General features: G+C 35.8%; 1 protein-coding gene across 1 annotated transcript in view; it reads right to left on the reverse strand.

The window, feature by feature from the left end:
• Window positions 1-8,121: 8,121 nt before the first annotated feature.
• Window positions 8,122-15,619, reverse strand: part of LOC102761635 (teneurin-1-like) — a 69,050-nt gene continuing 61,552 nt past the window's right edge. Inside the window, exons 2-3 of the mRNA XM_006753772.2 lie at window positions 10,536-10,796; window positions 8,122-8,267 (exon numbers count right to left, since the gene is read on the reverse strand). Coding sequence (XP_006753835.2) covers window positions 8,122-8,267; window positions 10,536-10,796 — 407 coding nt within the window. The remainder of the gene's footprint in view (window positions 8,268-10,535; window positions 10,797-15,619) is intronic.

Raw genomic sequence — 15,619 nt, forward strand, 5'->3', positions numbered from 1 at the left:
TATTGGGAGATATCTTGAGGTTTTCTTTGTCATAATTTCCCTATTTAATAAAAGTATTCTTTAATAAAAAGTATTAAAGGACAATTAACGTGCTTTTGAAATAGCCAGTATGATTTTCTTTTTCTCTAAAGTTATTATTCCCAAAAGTAATCAACTGAGCTATATATACAAAAATAAATCAACTGCATGCATATAAATTTTGAGCTGTTGTGTGTTCTCCTTCACACATACACACAGAAGAATTAACAGCAATCTCAGGAATATCTATCAACAGTTAAAAGATGGAGAGTGCCAGGAAACATGAATGGCTTAACATGACCTATTCCCAAGCCCAGAAAAGAACAAACAAAAGCATATGTTTTAACTATGACAACTCAAGCGTTATTTTCAAATTCAGATGACAGTACTGTCATGTTATTTCCAGTAAATGTAGGCTTGGCCATTTTTTGTTGCATTTTCTAAACTCTTTTTAAAAAAAAAATCTATTGATAAGTAATCTCTGTAAGCATATAAACTCATTTAAACTACTTAATAAATAAAGAAGTAAATGCTTAAACAATAAATCAAGATCAACTATAAAGACTAACCTAAAATAATTCTAATTTATTTTAAGCTTTACATTAGTTATACTATATTTAATTTTTCTACATTCAAGTTTATTTTCATGTAAATGTATGCATGATGCATACTACATGCATGCATACCATACATTTAGATGATTTGTATGTAGACATTTATATTCTAATTTAAAATTTTAACAAATTTTCAAGTAGTTTACATTAAAATTGTGGATATTATATTATTAACAATTATATCTATATCTACATCTACCTACCTACCTAACATATATATATCTCAATAAGCCAAAAAGTATGGATAGTTGAATCTGACCACTTAAAAATATAAATTTCTATAGATACACATACAGATACATCCTATGACCCTATTTCAAAAGGTATATTATGAACTAGGACATATGCATAAAATATGACTAAGGGTTTTTTTTGCCGTTAATACATAAAGTTTTTTTGAAAATTAGTAAAAAATGTGAAAATTCAAATAGAAAAATTTATGGAGGTTATCAACAGACAATTCAGAGAAAAAGGCATGCAAATGGTCCATTACCATATAAAAAGATGCCCAAGCTCACTTATGAATAATATGCAAAACAGCACAAAATGATACCACATTTCATCTAGCAGATTAGGTAACAGAAACTTTTTTTTTTATTACCAGTGTTGATAAGGATATGAGAAAACCGTATATTAGTAGTATAAAGCATTAGTATGAAGATAAATTGGTTGTTTAAAGGGGAAATTTGGTAACATCTGTAAGAAATCTTAAATGTACATGTTCTTCATCTATCAATTCTACTAAGAAATGCATGCAAAAAGATATGTATGAGGATGTTAAGTGCAGCAGTGTTTTTAATATCAAAGAACAGGAAATGTAGATATCCATAAGCAAAAAATGAAACATACAGACACAGAATACTATACAGTCGTTAAAAAGAATGAGAAAGAGAGCTATACTACAAATAGGGAAAACTATCCAAGATATAATTTTAATTTTAAAAGTTAATGAGCTTTCTATAGCATATTATCCCATTTATAAATGTAAAGAACATCTGAGGAACAATATATAGTACACTGCTAATGCTGGCTACCTCTCAGAGTGGCACCTGAAGAGTAAAGAAAGAGAAGGATGTACAGTTTTAACCTGTTTTTACTGTTTTAATTTTTAAACCATTGGCTGATCATTTGCAACAACAGGGATGGACCTTGACAACATTATGCTAAGTGAAATAAGTCAGTCAGAAAATACTAAGAGCTATATGATTTCACTCATATGTGGGATATAAAACTGAAACTGGTGAGCACAAACAGCAGAGTGGTGATTGCCGGGGGGGTGGAGAGAAAGATCTGACTTTGGGTTGGGGGCACATGGTACAGTATATAGATCTTATAACACAGAAAGCCATACATGAAACCTATATGTTCATGTTGACCAATGTCACTCCAATCAATTTAATAAATAAAAATAAACAACTGGAGAGCATCATGCTAAGTGAAATAAGCCGGGAGAGATCAACCAAAGGACTTGAATGCATGCATATAGGCCTAACCAATGGACACACACACCTGGGGAGTGAGGGTATGAGTGGGGGAGTGGGGATACAATGGGGGGGGATAAGGACACATATGTAATATCTTAATTAATAAGGGGGGGGGAGTGAGAGAATAAATAAATAAATAAATAAATAAATAAATAAATAAATAAACCATCGGCTGATATCACTTTCATGCTAAAAAAAAAACACTAGTTAAAATTAAATACTAATAAAAAACAGGAGCTTGTTATGTCTAACCTTTTAATGGTTTGAATTTCAGTATCATTAAAATTGGTTTCAATTGCAAGTGGATGGATCACAGTCACCACAGAAGTGTCTCACCCACACATAAAGTAATCCCAGTGACTTACACAGTTCTCTGATCATGTAACATCTCCAAAGGAGCCATTTCAAAGTCAACTACACTGTCTTATACATGCCTAATGGGTCCAACAGAGCCATTAGGATGTCAGTTCTATGGCAGGGCTCCTGCTAAAGCTATTACCAAATCATTGCATTGTTTCACACACTTCCTTCGACATTCAGATGGTTCCCAAGGAACTGTTATCACTGCTATGGAAGTGTCCTGTATAGCTTACACTACCAGGGGAAAACAAAAAAGCAAAGGAAATAAATGTAAAACAAATTCTCTCCATTAAATACACATGAATAGCCCCACATGGTCAAATATCAGAAGGACTAACTCCACATTTGGGTATAACTATTACAAGTCATTCAAGAAACCCAGGTGTTAGACTAGCTATTTTTTTTTTCACAACTCCGGCTGTTCCAATGAAGCAGTTTAGGATCTGAGAACGACATATGCATGGCTGTGATGGTATGGTGTTTATTGGTAACACAAGGTATATTACCAGGTTTCTGTGGTATAAAGTACAGAAGCAACGGGGAGCAGTACTAGTGGATGTTTTGGCTACTGTGGGATTGTAGCAGATAATCGCTTTCCTGTTAAGTTCCTGAGCAGCTCAACAATCATAGAAATCAACAGGGCTTCTGAGTAGTGGAAACAGCAGCTCTACCTTAGGGGTTACTCCAAAGGCAATAGGAAATACACTAGTACAAATTAACCCTCAACCAGGTCTGAAGTGCTTCATTGAATGTCCTCTCATAGTCTTCTATACTTAGCAGAACAAGATAGATGGTTATTAAAATGATGTATTATTTAATGTAAGACAAATGCAAGGAATTTTACACAGTTGGAAATGAGGAGAGAGTTGAACGGACTCTGCTAGGCTAGAGAGTTTCCTGGGACACATTGCATGTCTGGCTAATCCTTGATAAGAGAGACTTCACCTTTTAGCACCTATCCCATAACATATATATAATAAATTCTTGCTCAGTGATAGATAACAACCACAACCACATATATGGACTATTTAATATATATTAGACACAATGTGGAAGTACATATCCATTTTCTCATTCAATCCTCACACATGAAAAAATCTGAAATAGTGCCGAAACCGGTTTGGCTCAGTGGATAGAGCGTTGGCCTGCGGACTGGAGGGTCCCGGGTTCGATTCCGGTCAAGGGCATGTACCTGGGTTGCGCGCACTTCCCCAGTGGGGGCTATGCAGGAGGCGGCTGATCGATGTTTCTCTCTCATCAATGTTTCTAACTCTCTATCTCTCTCCTTTCCGCTCTGTAAAAAATCAATAAAATATATTTAAAAAAATCTGAAATAGTAATGTATGCATTTGATAGACAAGGAAACAGAGCTTTAGGTACCTGCCCAAGGACACACAGTGGGTAAGTGGCAGAACCAGAGCACAAACTTATCTGTCTTATACCACAGTCCCTAGTCTTTACCACTTACTGTACAGAGACCATAGCTTTAGACTGCATTATTATGGCCATTTTTGTTTTAATAAATAGTTTCACATTCCTTGTGCTCTCATAGTGAGCTGCACATATCTTTATCATGGTACTAACTGAATTGTATTAACATCAGCTCTTTATTCTCTCCGTAGACTTCTTTGGGTGGAAATGCCCACTGAACTTTGCCCCGCATTAAGAACTGCTCCAAAACACCAATGGGTGGCTTCCCAGAAAGCAACATTTGTATTACTGACCTTGGTTATAGATGATGAGACCAGTGATAGACACCTGACTCAAGATGTCTCAAGATTGAAAAATAATTCTGCCTCTTTAGAATTTAGAAATGGCACTGAAAAATATCTATTTAATCTCAACTTCTTTCCTAAATAAAAGAAATATCTACTGGGGGACTTTATGAGGTTTTCTGCCCATCTTAGGGATGGAGATTTAGAGAAAGTCAACCTGCAGACACAGGACTGAAGGAAATGAATTCAAAAGCAAGAGGCAAAGTCTGGGCAATTTTTCTAATTTAGTACCTTCTTATAGTCTAGCCACACTCTTGTGGTCCTGTGAAGCTTTCTCATTTCCTTTAAAAAAGTTTGTTGTTGCTGATTTTGTTTAAGCTAACTCAAGTTGATTTCTGTTACCTGTAATAACAATAATAAAGAATCCTAACTAATAGGGCATAAATCTCTCCCACTAGACTGTAATTTCCTTGAGGTGGTTACTGGTCTGGTCATCTTTTATTTATATATATCTCCATCCAATATAGAGCCTGGTTAAGGGTAGGTAATCAATAAATACTATTTGCTCAGAAACATCATTATCCAGAAGATATAGTTATTAATAATTTCTTTACAAATTATCCTTTATTAGTTAAAGATTGCAAATGCTTTTTTCCTAAATAGTTCCCTCCATTTAGCTTTTTAATAAGCAATTTAATTTTCACTTTTTATAATACAACTGTTTCATTTAGGCAATATGTGAAAAATGCATTCTTGGAAATTGATTATTTAAATTTAGTTGCTGATATAGGTTTTTTTTTTTTCTCGCCAGTCTACTATATAATCAAATGTGATTATTAAAGAATACCCTAGTCACTGAAGTGTTTGCTCAGATAGGACTTCCAAATCCTTCTAAGAAACATCCATTGGATCACCTATCAGAGGCAGAATTGGGGTTAGATGACCAGAGGTTTGACCCATTTCTGCCCTTGGTAAATTAGAGAAGTGCTACAAAAATATTTTATCTTTTAGCTTTAATGTTTCCCCTCAGAGTAGTGCGCATTTCTCATTTATTTAGTGCTCACTGTGCTCCAGATCCAGTGACTAAGTACTAAAGCTAAAACAGTGAATAGATCAAGTCCTACCTTCCCATAGCTTGCTGTCTAGTATTTATCAAAAACTCTTATGAGGACACAAAACACACAATTCAAGTATTAGACTATAATTAATAGTAACATTGGCAGTAAGGTGAAATGAGAGGGGAAAGGGGTTAAAATTTAAAAGAAAAGCATTATGACTGCTATCAAAGTTTCCTGCTCACAGGCCTCAGGATGGAGGTAGCTTCAGTACATCTGCACTTTTCCTGTTGTCTATTAACTATCAATAGACAACAAAATGTTTACTTAAGACAGATGTGAAGGAATGGAAACAAAGATCCTAAGTGTTCTGATTCCCTTGTGAAAGCCAGGAACTCCAGATGCCCTCTGCTCCCTGGTGCTCTCCCTTCCCTGTGCTTTTGGTGCTGAAATGAGGGGCTATTTATTTTAATTCTTCATGAGTTATAGCATGTCAGAGACTTAAATTCAATTATGGGAATTCATAATAGAAGTTTATGAAAATGGGAAAAAGAAGTATTTTGAAAGGCTTGACAAATTAATGAAATGAAAGAAAGAAGTCCTTCATAGATGAAATTTTGGGAATGGAAGAAGGAAATCCATATCATAATCTCCTAGACAGAGAGAACTGAAAGTGTCTTTGAAATCCCATCTCAGAATCTTTCTTAGCTGAACTATTCACCCAAATTAACAATTTCCCCTATCTTCACTTTTCTCTCGCAGGAGTGAAGCTTAACTCATCCTAAACTGGTCCATGATATTGTGCCCATTGCCTCATCAATAATCTGAAAATCAGAATATATAGATAGATAGAAACAAATAAAATGTCACTGACAGTACTGAGGCATAGGGATGGGTGGCATGGAGTCTCAGCAGTGAAATGTATAAACACTAACATTTTCAAGCTGTTTCACTCTTTTCAAATATAGCATCTACAAACTAACAGTAATGTAATAGATAGGCCTGCTTTCATGAATGGATGAGATCGATGGGAAACAAATAGCTACGTTTCCACACAAACATCAAGTTCAATTCATTGAAAATAACTTATTTCCTCAAATTAACATGCTTTCAGAAGAACCATTTACACTCTCATTTCAACTCCAAGCTTCTCTGCAAGAATCTATGAAAATGTTGAAGGCAGGTCATGTCTGCTTATCACTGATTGAAAATTTATGAAATCCAAATTGGAGAAATCTTACTATAGGTCATAAAAAAGGTTCCAAATTTTATGCTGTTTATTGAAAATTAGTAGCAGGAGTCAGAGTAACACTTTCAGAGCTCTAACTGAGCAGAGAAAAGTTGTTCAAGTTCAAGTCTTATATTCATATGTAATCCAAGGGAGGGAAAAATAGCTATTTGGAAAACAATCAACTGCATTTAGGTAACTGGCATCTGAATTGCTATTTTATCTCTTCCTCCTATGTATAATGTAGCTAATAATAGAATCGATTTCACAGCGTGGTCACGAGGATAAAATGAGTTGAAAACATTAAAAGTATGTTTGGAAATGATAAAGTGCTGATCAAAAATATGCATTCATATTGTACTTATATGTTACAAGTAGTATTCTAAACCTTTATATACATTGATTCATCCAAGTATCACAAAATCCTAGAGGCAGATACAATTATCGTTATGTAACAGATGATGAAATTCAGGCACAGAAACTTTATATAAATTTCCCAAGGTCACACAGCTGGGATTTAAACCTAGGTTGCCTGGCTCCACATTGCAAACTTTTACTAACTATGCTCTACTGTCTATCTAAATTGAAATCATTCCTGAAGGTGCACATTGGACCAACAGAAGCTTGCAGTCAAGGACTAGTTTTTTGCAGACGGATCATAGGTTTACCTTGGCAGCCAAGCCCAATTTTGTGTTACCCTATCCAGGTCTGAAAATAAACCATAAGGAAAATAAACCTGCAAGGGAAAGAATGCATCTCCTTTACTCCGGAGTCTTCCAACCCTGTCTCAGTAGAAATAGTTAATGATCAAGGTAGATGGTTGATTATACTAAAGGCCAAATGAAACTGAACAGTCCCAAATATTCCTAAAAGTCCTTAACACATCTAAGAGAGATGACACATTAACAAAGTATAGTGGCTCACCAGATGAGCAGTTCTCATGGGGGGAGGGGTAATGTACCTTTAGGTAAAGCTGATGATAATAGATATTCCCCTGATCCCTTTCCCCCAGCCTCTTTGCAATTTGAAACTCTGCCCTGTGGTCAGATGTGAGGATCTCCCCAAAGTGTTGATTTTTTATCAGTCATTTATAAATATTGTTTTCAGTATCCCTATGCAAAAGGGCAAAACTCAATCAATAAGCACAATGAAGGCAAAGGTAAAAGGACATCAATGTCCCCTCACTGACGAATGGCAGTATAAATACACATTTAGAGCAAAGAATGAACAGCATTTCTTTCATTTGCAGGCATGATTTATAATTAATGACATGGATATAGACAGTGTGATTGTAAAGCCAAGCCGAAGCAGCTGAAGGAAAAGACCAAAGCCATTTGGTAGGAAGCACTTTAAAGTTATAACAGTACTGGAACTATAATAAATTCATGGCTAGAGTCCTGCAACAAGTTGTAGATAACATAGAAAATCATGAGGCCAAACCCAAAGCAACCTGATTTGAATTTCTGGCCCCATGCTAAATCTGTGCTTCCCTCTCCCACCTTAAATCTTGCTTTTCTTTCTCCCCAACACCCCCTCATCTCCTTTTTATCACCAATATACACACATGAAGTTTACCAGAGAAAAGCAAACCAGTAAGCTGCCAAGGAATTAATCTCTGACAGCTTAGCCAGGTCAGTGTGGTGTTTGTCAGAGGGGCAGGAGTCCACTTTGTGGGGTGGGTGTCAGCAGTGGGATGAGATAAAAATAATAGGTGGTCAAATCTTGGGAAAACTTGCCTTGTGTAGATCCAGTTTGAGCCTCCATGTCACAACAAACAGGAGAGAATTTGAAACCTGTAATATGAAATATTTTATTAATTAATCCTTGTCCAAGTCATCTGGGATTCCTAAATCTTTAATCCTTATATCTATACTATTTTTTAATTAACAGATTCAATGAAATATGATTCCCATACCATAATGTTCACCTTCTTCAAGTGTACAATTCAGTGGTTTTTAGTAGTTTCACAGAGTTGTACAACCATCACTATTATCTATTTCCAGAATAGTTTCATTACCCAAAATCCACACCCCATACTTAGGGTCTGGCAGGAATATTTTAATGTTTCAACCCAGTGAACTGGTTATAACTTCAGATGTCAGGAGTGAGATGAGGCAGAATGAGAAGGCTTGGCAATAAGGAGATCATCCACCACCTCATTTCACATAAATTTGGTTACTAAATTTTGTTTGACAGTTGAAGCCCAGAAAGTATAGGAACCATTCCAAGGTCTCCTAACTTACATCCTAATGCTCTTTTACTTACATGGATATGCATACATACATCAAATATGTTCCCTTCTCATTTCCATACTTCACTTCCTATACTCTTTTGCTTTTAGCATTTTCTTTTTAAAAAATTTCTTTATTGATTAAGGTATTACATATGTGCCCTTATATCCGCATTACTCCCCCCCCACTCATGTCTTCACCCCACTGTTGTCTGTGTCCATTGGTAAGGCTTATATGCATGCATACAAGTCCTTTGGTTGATCTCTCACCTTTTTTATAGCAGCGTAGTTTTCCATTGTGTAGATGTACCAATTTTCTAATCCACTCATCTGCTGATGGGCACTTAAGCTGTTTCCAAATCTTAGCTATGGTGAATTGTGCTGCTATGAACATAGGGGGTGCATAATCCTTTCTGATTGGTGTTTCTAGTTTCTTGGGACATAGTCCTAGAAGTGGGATCACTGGGTCAAATGGGAGTTCCATTTTTAGTTTTTTGAGGCAACTCCATACTATTCTCCACACAAGTCAACAATACCTATATAGAGTCATGAAAATAAACTAAAAAGCCCAACTGGTGGGCTCAGTGGCTAAAGCATTGGCCCTGGGACTGGAGGATCCCGGGTTGAATCCCAGTCAAAGGTATGTACCTTGGTTGCAGGCTTGATCCTGAGGCCCAGTCAGGGCACATGTGGGAGGCAATCAGTTGATGTGTCTCTCTCACATTGATGTTTCTCTCTGTCTCTCTGCCTTCCTGCCACCCTCTCTAAGCATCAATTGAAAAAATATTTTCAGGTGAGCATTAACAAAAATAAGAAAATAAACTAAGAAGTCAAGACCCCAAGGATACTTGGTGATATTACAAAGTGTTATGGCCTATCATTTAGGAAATGATACTCTAACTAGTGGGCTAATGGTCATTCCAAATTATACCCTGTGGCCAGTGACCCATATGGGCTATAAGAAGACAATAAGAAGGATAGAATAGAAAAATCTGTACATACAGGGATGTTGGCTACCTATCTCCCACCTGGGAAAACACTAATTAGCCACTGCTATCACACCAAGCCTTGTGGTCATGGTGATGGGGACCTATCAAATTTAGACAAACAAAATGAGGAAGACAATAGATTAATGTGTTTAATAAACATTAATGTGTTTTTTATGAAAGGATTTTGTTCTTTGGTAAAGACAAATAAAATACATCAACCTCTTCCCAACAAATCAAAGAAACAAAACTTTTCCACTTCTAAAAGTTGTAAGAAAATAACATATAATTACAATTTAATGACACTACTATTATTACTCATTTTCTAGCAAATAGGTGATGCTAATTTGCCTTCTTTTTTAAAAAATCATTTCAGTCTAACTTGATTAATTTGAATCTGTACACTCAGCATGTTAATCTCAATCAAATAGGAAGCACATCAAGAATATGGTTGCTATACAACTGTTCATTTCATTTTTCACATATTGATATAAAGCCAACATACAGGGAATGCATACTTTCTACAATAAATATCATTAGTATTGCACTGGCAAATAAATATGAAAATAAAAGGTGAGTAATAAATAAGACATATCACTGACTACATGAGATTATTTCCCTTGGGGGATCACCAGAAAGAAAAAGTATTTTGTCTATCATTGTAAATAAATGTGCCTGTGTGCCAGATCCTTAGGTATGTGCCTTTTCCATGTGACCCTGCGAACTTGCATTTCCATTCTGCATATTAAATAAAAAACAGGCAGACAAAGAGAAGGAAAACAACTTTGAAGCTAAAAACTGCATTCTCTCGGTTTTTACTTAAACAGTAAAGAAAGTTCTATTACCATTGTCCCCATCAGACTTCCTTTCATGGTCAGTGTCAGTCAAGGACAATGCAGAGTTGGCCCGGCTGGACAAACAGGAACTGTGCTCTGATTTCATCCCCCTTATCCACATCCTCAGTGCATGGTCAGGTGAGGCAGCGCCTTCTGTCTCTGTGTCCACATCAGATCCCATCTCAAGCTGGTAGCCATGCTGAGAGACACTGTGCATGTCGGTCTGGTAGCCAGAGCAGAGAGTGCGAGGAGTTTCACAGAATTCCATCTCTATAGAGAAACAAAGTTCAGAGAAAAAAGTTTAGCATTATGAAACAATACCTGATAAAATTCTTTTTGTCCTCATGTCCCCCTCTCCTATTGCTAGTAATTGTGTGTTTTTGAAAAATTAGAATTCTGGCCATTTTATTTATGGTAGCTACATTCTGTGCTTATTTTGCACTTCTGTAGCTTAGAATTATGCTCCTGTTGATTTGTACAAGGTTCTGGAAAAAGCATGCCCAAAATAGCTTTATAGCTACAATTTTAGGTTGCACAAAATGTAATGAAATAAGTGAGTGCAGAGGAGTATAAAGTATAGAAAGCTATCCTTTAAAAGATATTTCCCTTACAAGAAGAATATATATGATCTATAGAGTACACTTAGGCTAAAACTATTAAAATTACCAGATTTTCTAAGCATGTCATATACCTTAGAGTTAAAAATAAATAATTCAATATGAAAACTCTGAGGAAAAAAATACTAAGTTTAAATATACTTTCCTGAAGTATTCTTCCTAAAACATATTAGTCTAATCTTTAAAATTTTAAGTACTTAATATCATTATTTCCCATTATCTCCAAGGACTTTGAAGCCTACTTCATGCTAATTATTCTGTTTCATTCGTTATTTCAACAAAAACATAATCGTATACTGTACCTCAACAGTGCTTCATAGTTTGGATTTTATCCCCTCTTCCACCAAATCTTAAAATCATAAAATGTTTAGGATCTTAGAAATGCTGCCACTAATCACTGCATCCTATGGTTGAGGAAAATAAAGTCCAGAGTGTAGATATAGCCCACGTCCACAGCCCATGTGAGATAGTGACAGAGTCCTTTTTGCTAGACACCCATCTGGGCATGGTTTCTGCTAGACACCAATGAAACTCCATCAACTTATTGTATGAATATCGGACACTCAGTCTTACAGTCAATTTTGCATTCAGTTATGGCAAGGTGTCAAAATGGGAAAAGATGCTTTAACAGTCCCTATTAAGTTAATGAAAAATGACCACATGCCAAGACATATCCTCTGAGATGTCCATGTAACAGTTAGATAAGGTAATCCGGTGGATGTTGTACACTGTATAGGATTTTCTCAGACTGACATCAGAAACAGGGTATGTCATTTGGCCAAGAAGAAGCTTAACTGAGTACATCTAATACTTGGCACATATCAATAAGATGCAAACCCTAAAATGAATTTAAGTCTCTGAATACAGAAAGTGCTAAAATTTAGACAGACCATATTCTAAAATGAAGAGTACAGAATCTGAACATACTTTTAAATAGCTATTTTTGTGACATATAATTGCCAAACAAGGGTTTAACAAATAAAATCCACACTAGGGATCGAGCCCACAATCTGGGCATGTGACCTAACCAGAATAAAAACCGGGACCCTTCAATCCACAGGCCAACACTTTATCCACTGAGCCAAACTGGAAAGTGTGTTTCTCCTCGATATAAAGCTAAAGGGAAAATTCCATTTTGCCCAATACAAATCTTAGTGATCAATAATATTGTGATCAGTTAATATTCATGCCTCTGAATTCCACAATGTTTCATTATGCAGTCCTACTCTGCAGTTATTGCTACAGCAAACTGATAATGAACTTGTAAGCTTGAAGCTATAGGAAAGGAGTTTTACATAAGCCTGCATTCACAACTCCTTTCATTCCCCTAGATCAGAGGTTCCCAAACTTCAGCATACTTCAGAATCACCTGGAAGGCTTGTTAAACACAGATTGCTATGCACACCTCCCTTTTCAATTTCTGATTCAACAGGTCTGAAGATTGTACATTTCTAACAAGTTCCTAGGCAAGGCTTATGCTACTGGTCCAGGGACCACACTCTGAAAACTATCTCCCTACAAACTTCTCTGAAGTCAGTGGGTGCCAGTAAAAGGGAAGAAAAAGAGAAAGGACAACCTATGTGGCATCACCAAAGATGTTGCAGCAACCAGCTCTGATTCTATATGGAGACATAAGAAATAAGGCATTCAAGCTGAACTGAGCTGCTGTGATGGCTTCCCATTTATTTCCCATGGATTCAGGGCACTAATTAGGAAATTCGCTTTCCAAAGCACAGACTTGCATTTATTTTCACTCGTACAATGGCATTTGAGATGTGACTTTGCAAAGATTTTAATATAAGCATCTGAGCCATAGTAAAGACATTCACTGAAAAAGGATGAGCAAATAAAAATACACAGCCAATTTGTCATTCCATATATTAAAATACTAGATACAGCTTTTAAAAAGTTAACAGATGCAACCCTCTTTGTTTAAAAGATTTTATTCCCATTCAAATAATTTGATTTGTTCCCTTCTAAGAAAATGTAGTGTAACATGATCAAAAATTGCATGATATTTATTGGAACTAAATTTTGATTTGAATGCAAAGACTAAACCACATATTACCTAATTAAATAGTCAGATAAAAGTACACTTCCTTGTCAATATATACTTAGAAAACAAAGAAGGAAAGAAATAAAAGGTTTCAGTTATTTACAGTAAATAATGTTCATTGAACTGCCTTACTTCCCTTTCTTGAAATCAATGTTACCATTGTAAATTATTTCCTTAAATACACAAAAGTCTTGGTGGTGTTCAAAATTCCTATAGGATGCATTTTTCTAGAAAGCACTTACAATGCACCTTAAGTGGTTGTTTTTAGCTTTATACATATAACCTTGTTACCTAAAATACTATATATTCCCTAGAGAAGATAAAAGTTCAATTGGATTTATTATAGATCTATTCTTATCAAAAAGCTAGCCACAAGAGAAATGTAAGTACAATCTTAGGGTATCTATGATTTAAATCAGTAGACTAGTTACAGCCGTGGGCAAACTACGGCCCGCGGGCTGGATCCGGCCCATTTGAAATGAATAAAACTATTGAAAAAAAAAGACCATACCCTTTTATGTAATGATGTTTACTTTGAATTTATATTAGTTCACACAAACAGTCCATCCATGCTTTTGTTCCGGCCCTCCGGTCCAGTTTAAGATCCCATTGTGGCCCTCGAGTCAAAAAGTCTGCCCACCCCTGGACTAGTACCATAAGAAACTATACTTTCAGAAGTAAACAGATACAGATGCTGCCAAGTGAATGATGTATTTGGGACCCTATAGACATGTATTTAACTTTTATTTTAAGGAAAACCTACCTACTTTCCAACCTTGTAAGAGACAAAATCTGAGCAAATTAATAGAGATGAAATCCAATTTTTAAAATGGGCAAAAGATTTGAAGAGACATTTTACATGAAAAGACAGAGGAATAGCCAATAAGCAAAATAAAAGATGCTCAATATCACTTGTTATCAGCAAAATACAAACTAAATCCACAATAAGATACTACCTACAGACCTACCAGAATGGCTTAAAAAATTCTGACCACACCAAGTGTTGACAGGGATGTAGAGCAACTAACTATATACTCTGCTGATAAGAAAGTAAAAAGGTACAACCACTTTGGAAAACAGTCAGCAGGTTCCCAAAAAGGTGAAGCTGTACTTAACAGGAGAGCAATACACTCCTGCACATTTATCTCAAAGGAAAGAAAACATCTACACAGAAATCTGTACAAGGTAGCTCATAAGCTTTATTCATAACAGTCAAAAAACAGAAACAACCCAAGTGTCTATGAATAGCTGAAAGGGTGTATCTGTGGGATACACACAAAATGGAATACTATTCAGTCCTAAATATGAATAATCTAATGATATATAATAGGACACATGGCCCTTAAAATAATTATGCTTAATGAAAGAAGACAGATAGAATGTCTATATACTGTATGCTTCTACTTAAAATAAAATTCTTGAAAATGCAAACAAATTTATAGTGACAGAAAGATCAGTGGTTGCCTGAGGAAGACAGTGAGGGGAAAATGGAGAACAAGGGGTAAAAGGAAACTTTTTGGATGATCAATAACTGTTATCTTGATTGTAGCAATAGTTTAACATGTGTATACATGCCAAAGTTTGTCATACCATACATTTTAAGTATATGTGGTTTATTGTACTTTATTTATACCTCTATAAATTTTTAGTGGATTTTACACAACAAGATAGTAAGATAGTGAGGAGACTGAAGAATCAGACAATTTTCATAGGTGAAGCCAAGGGTCTCCAAGCTAGCAGGAGGCCCTGTTCTTTTCCTTCTAGCAGGAGAAAGTACATATAACATGAACGAAAAGGTAGTCAAAATGTTATCTTGTGTGTAACTAAGCCATGAGGCAATCAAGGCTAACTGATGCATGGTGATCCTCCAGAAAACATATTCTTCCTAGAACATAACAGTTGAAAGCCAAATTTAAGGCAAAACTAAGGATGAAACATAACTGAGGAGCTTTGAGCAATTAAAGGAACATTCTATAGTTGAGGATAATGAGACTAAGTTGAGTGAATCTGGCACATAGGATCAATTTAGCCCTCTACTGATGCTAATAAATTAATATTTTTTAAAAACTGAAATGAAGTGCTGAATAAAATGAACTACTGTGTGTTCTCTTTGAATCTACAGATTGATCTCAGGTGTTCATCCTGGAGAAGCCAGTTATGAAAAAACTTAAATGGGAAAGTAACAAGGATCATCTATATCAATGTTTTTCTGCAAGCTCCATTTCTGAGTTTCTGATAAACTCAAGACTTTAATTTTCTTAAAATTGAACCTATCCGCCCTAACCAGTTTGGCTCAGTGGATAGAGCATCAGACTGCAGACTGAAGGGCCCTGGGTTTGATTCCAGTCAAGGGCATGTGCCTCGGTTGCAGACTCAATCTCCAGCCATGGTGGGAGGCAACAAATCAATGTGTCTCTCTC

Source organism: Myotis davidii, unplaced genomic scaffold, assembly GCF_000327345.1.
Source record: "Myotis davidii unplaced genomic scaffold, ASM32734v1 scaffold612, whole genome shotgun sequence".
Classification (NCBI taxonomy): domain Eukaryota; kingdom Metazoa; phylum Chordata; class Mammalia; order Chiroptera; family Vespertilionidae; genus Myotis; species Myotis davidii.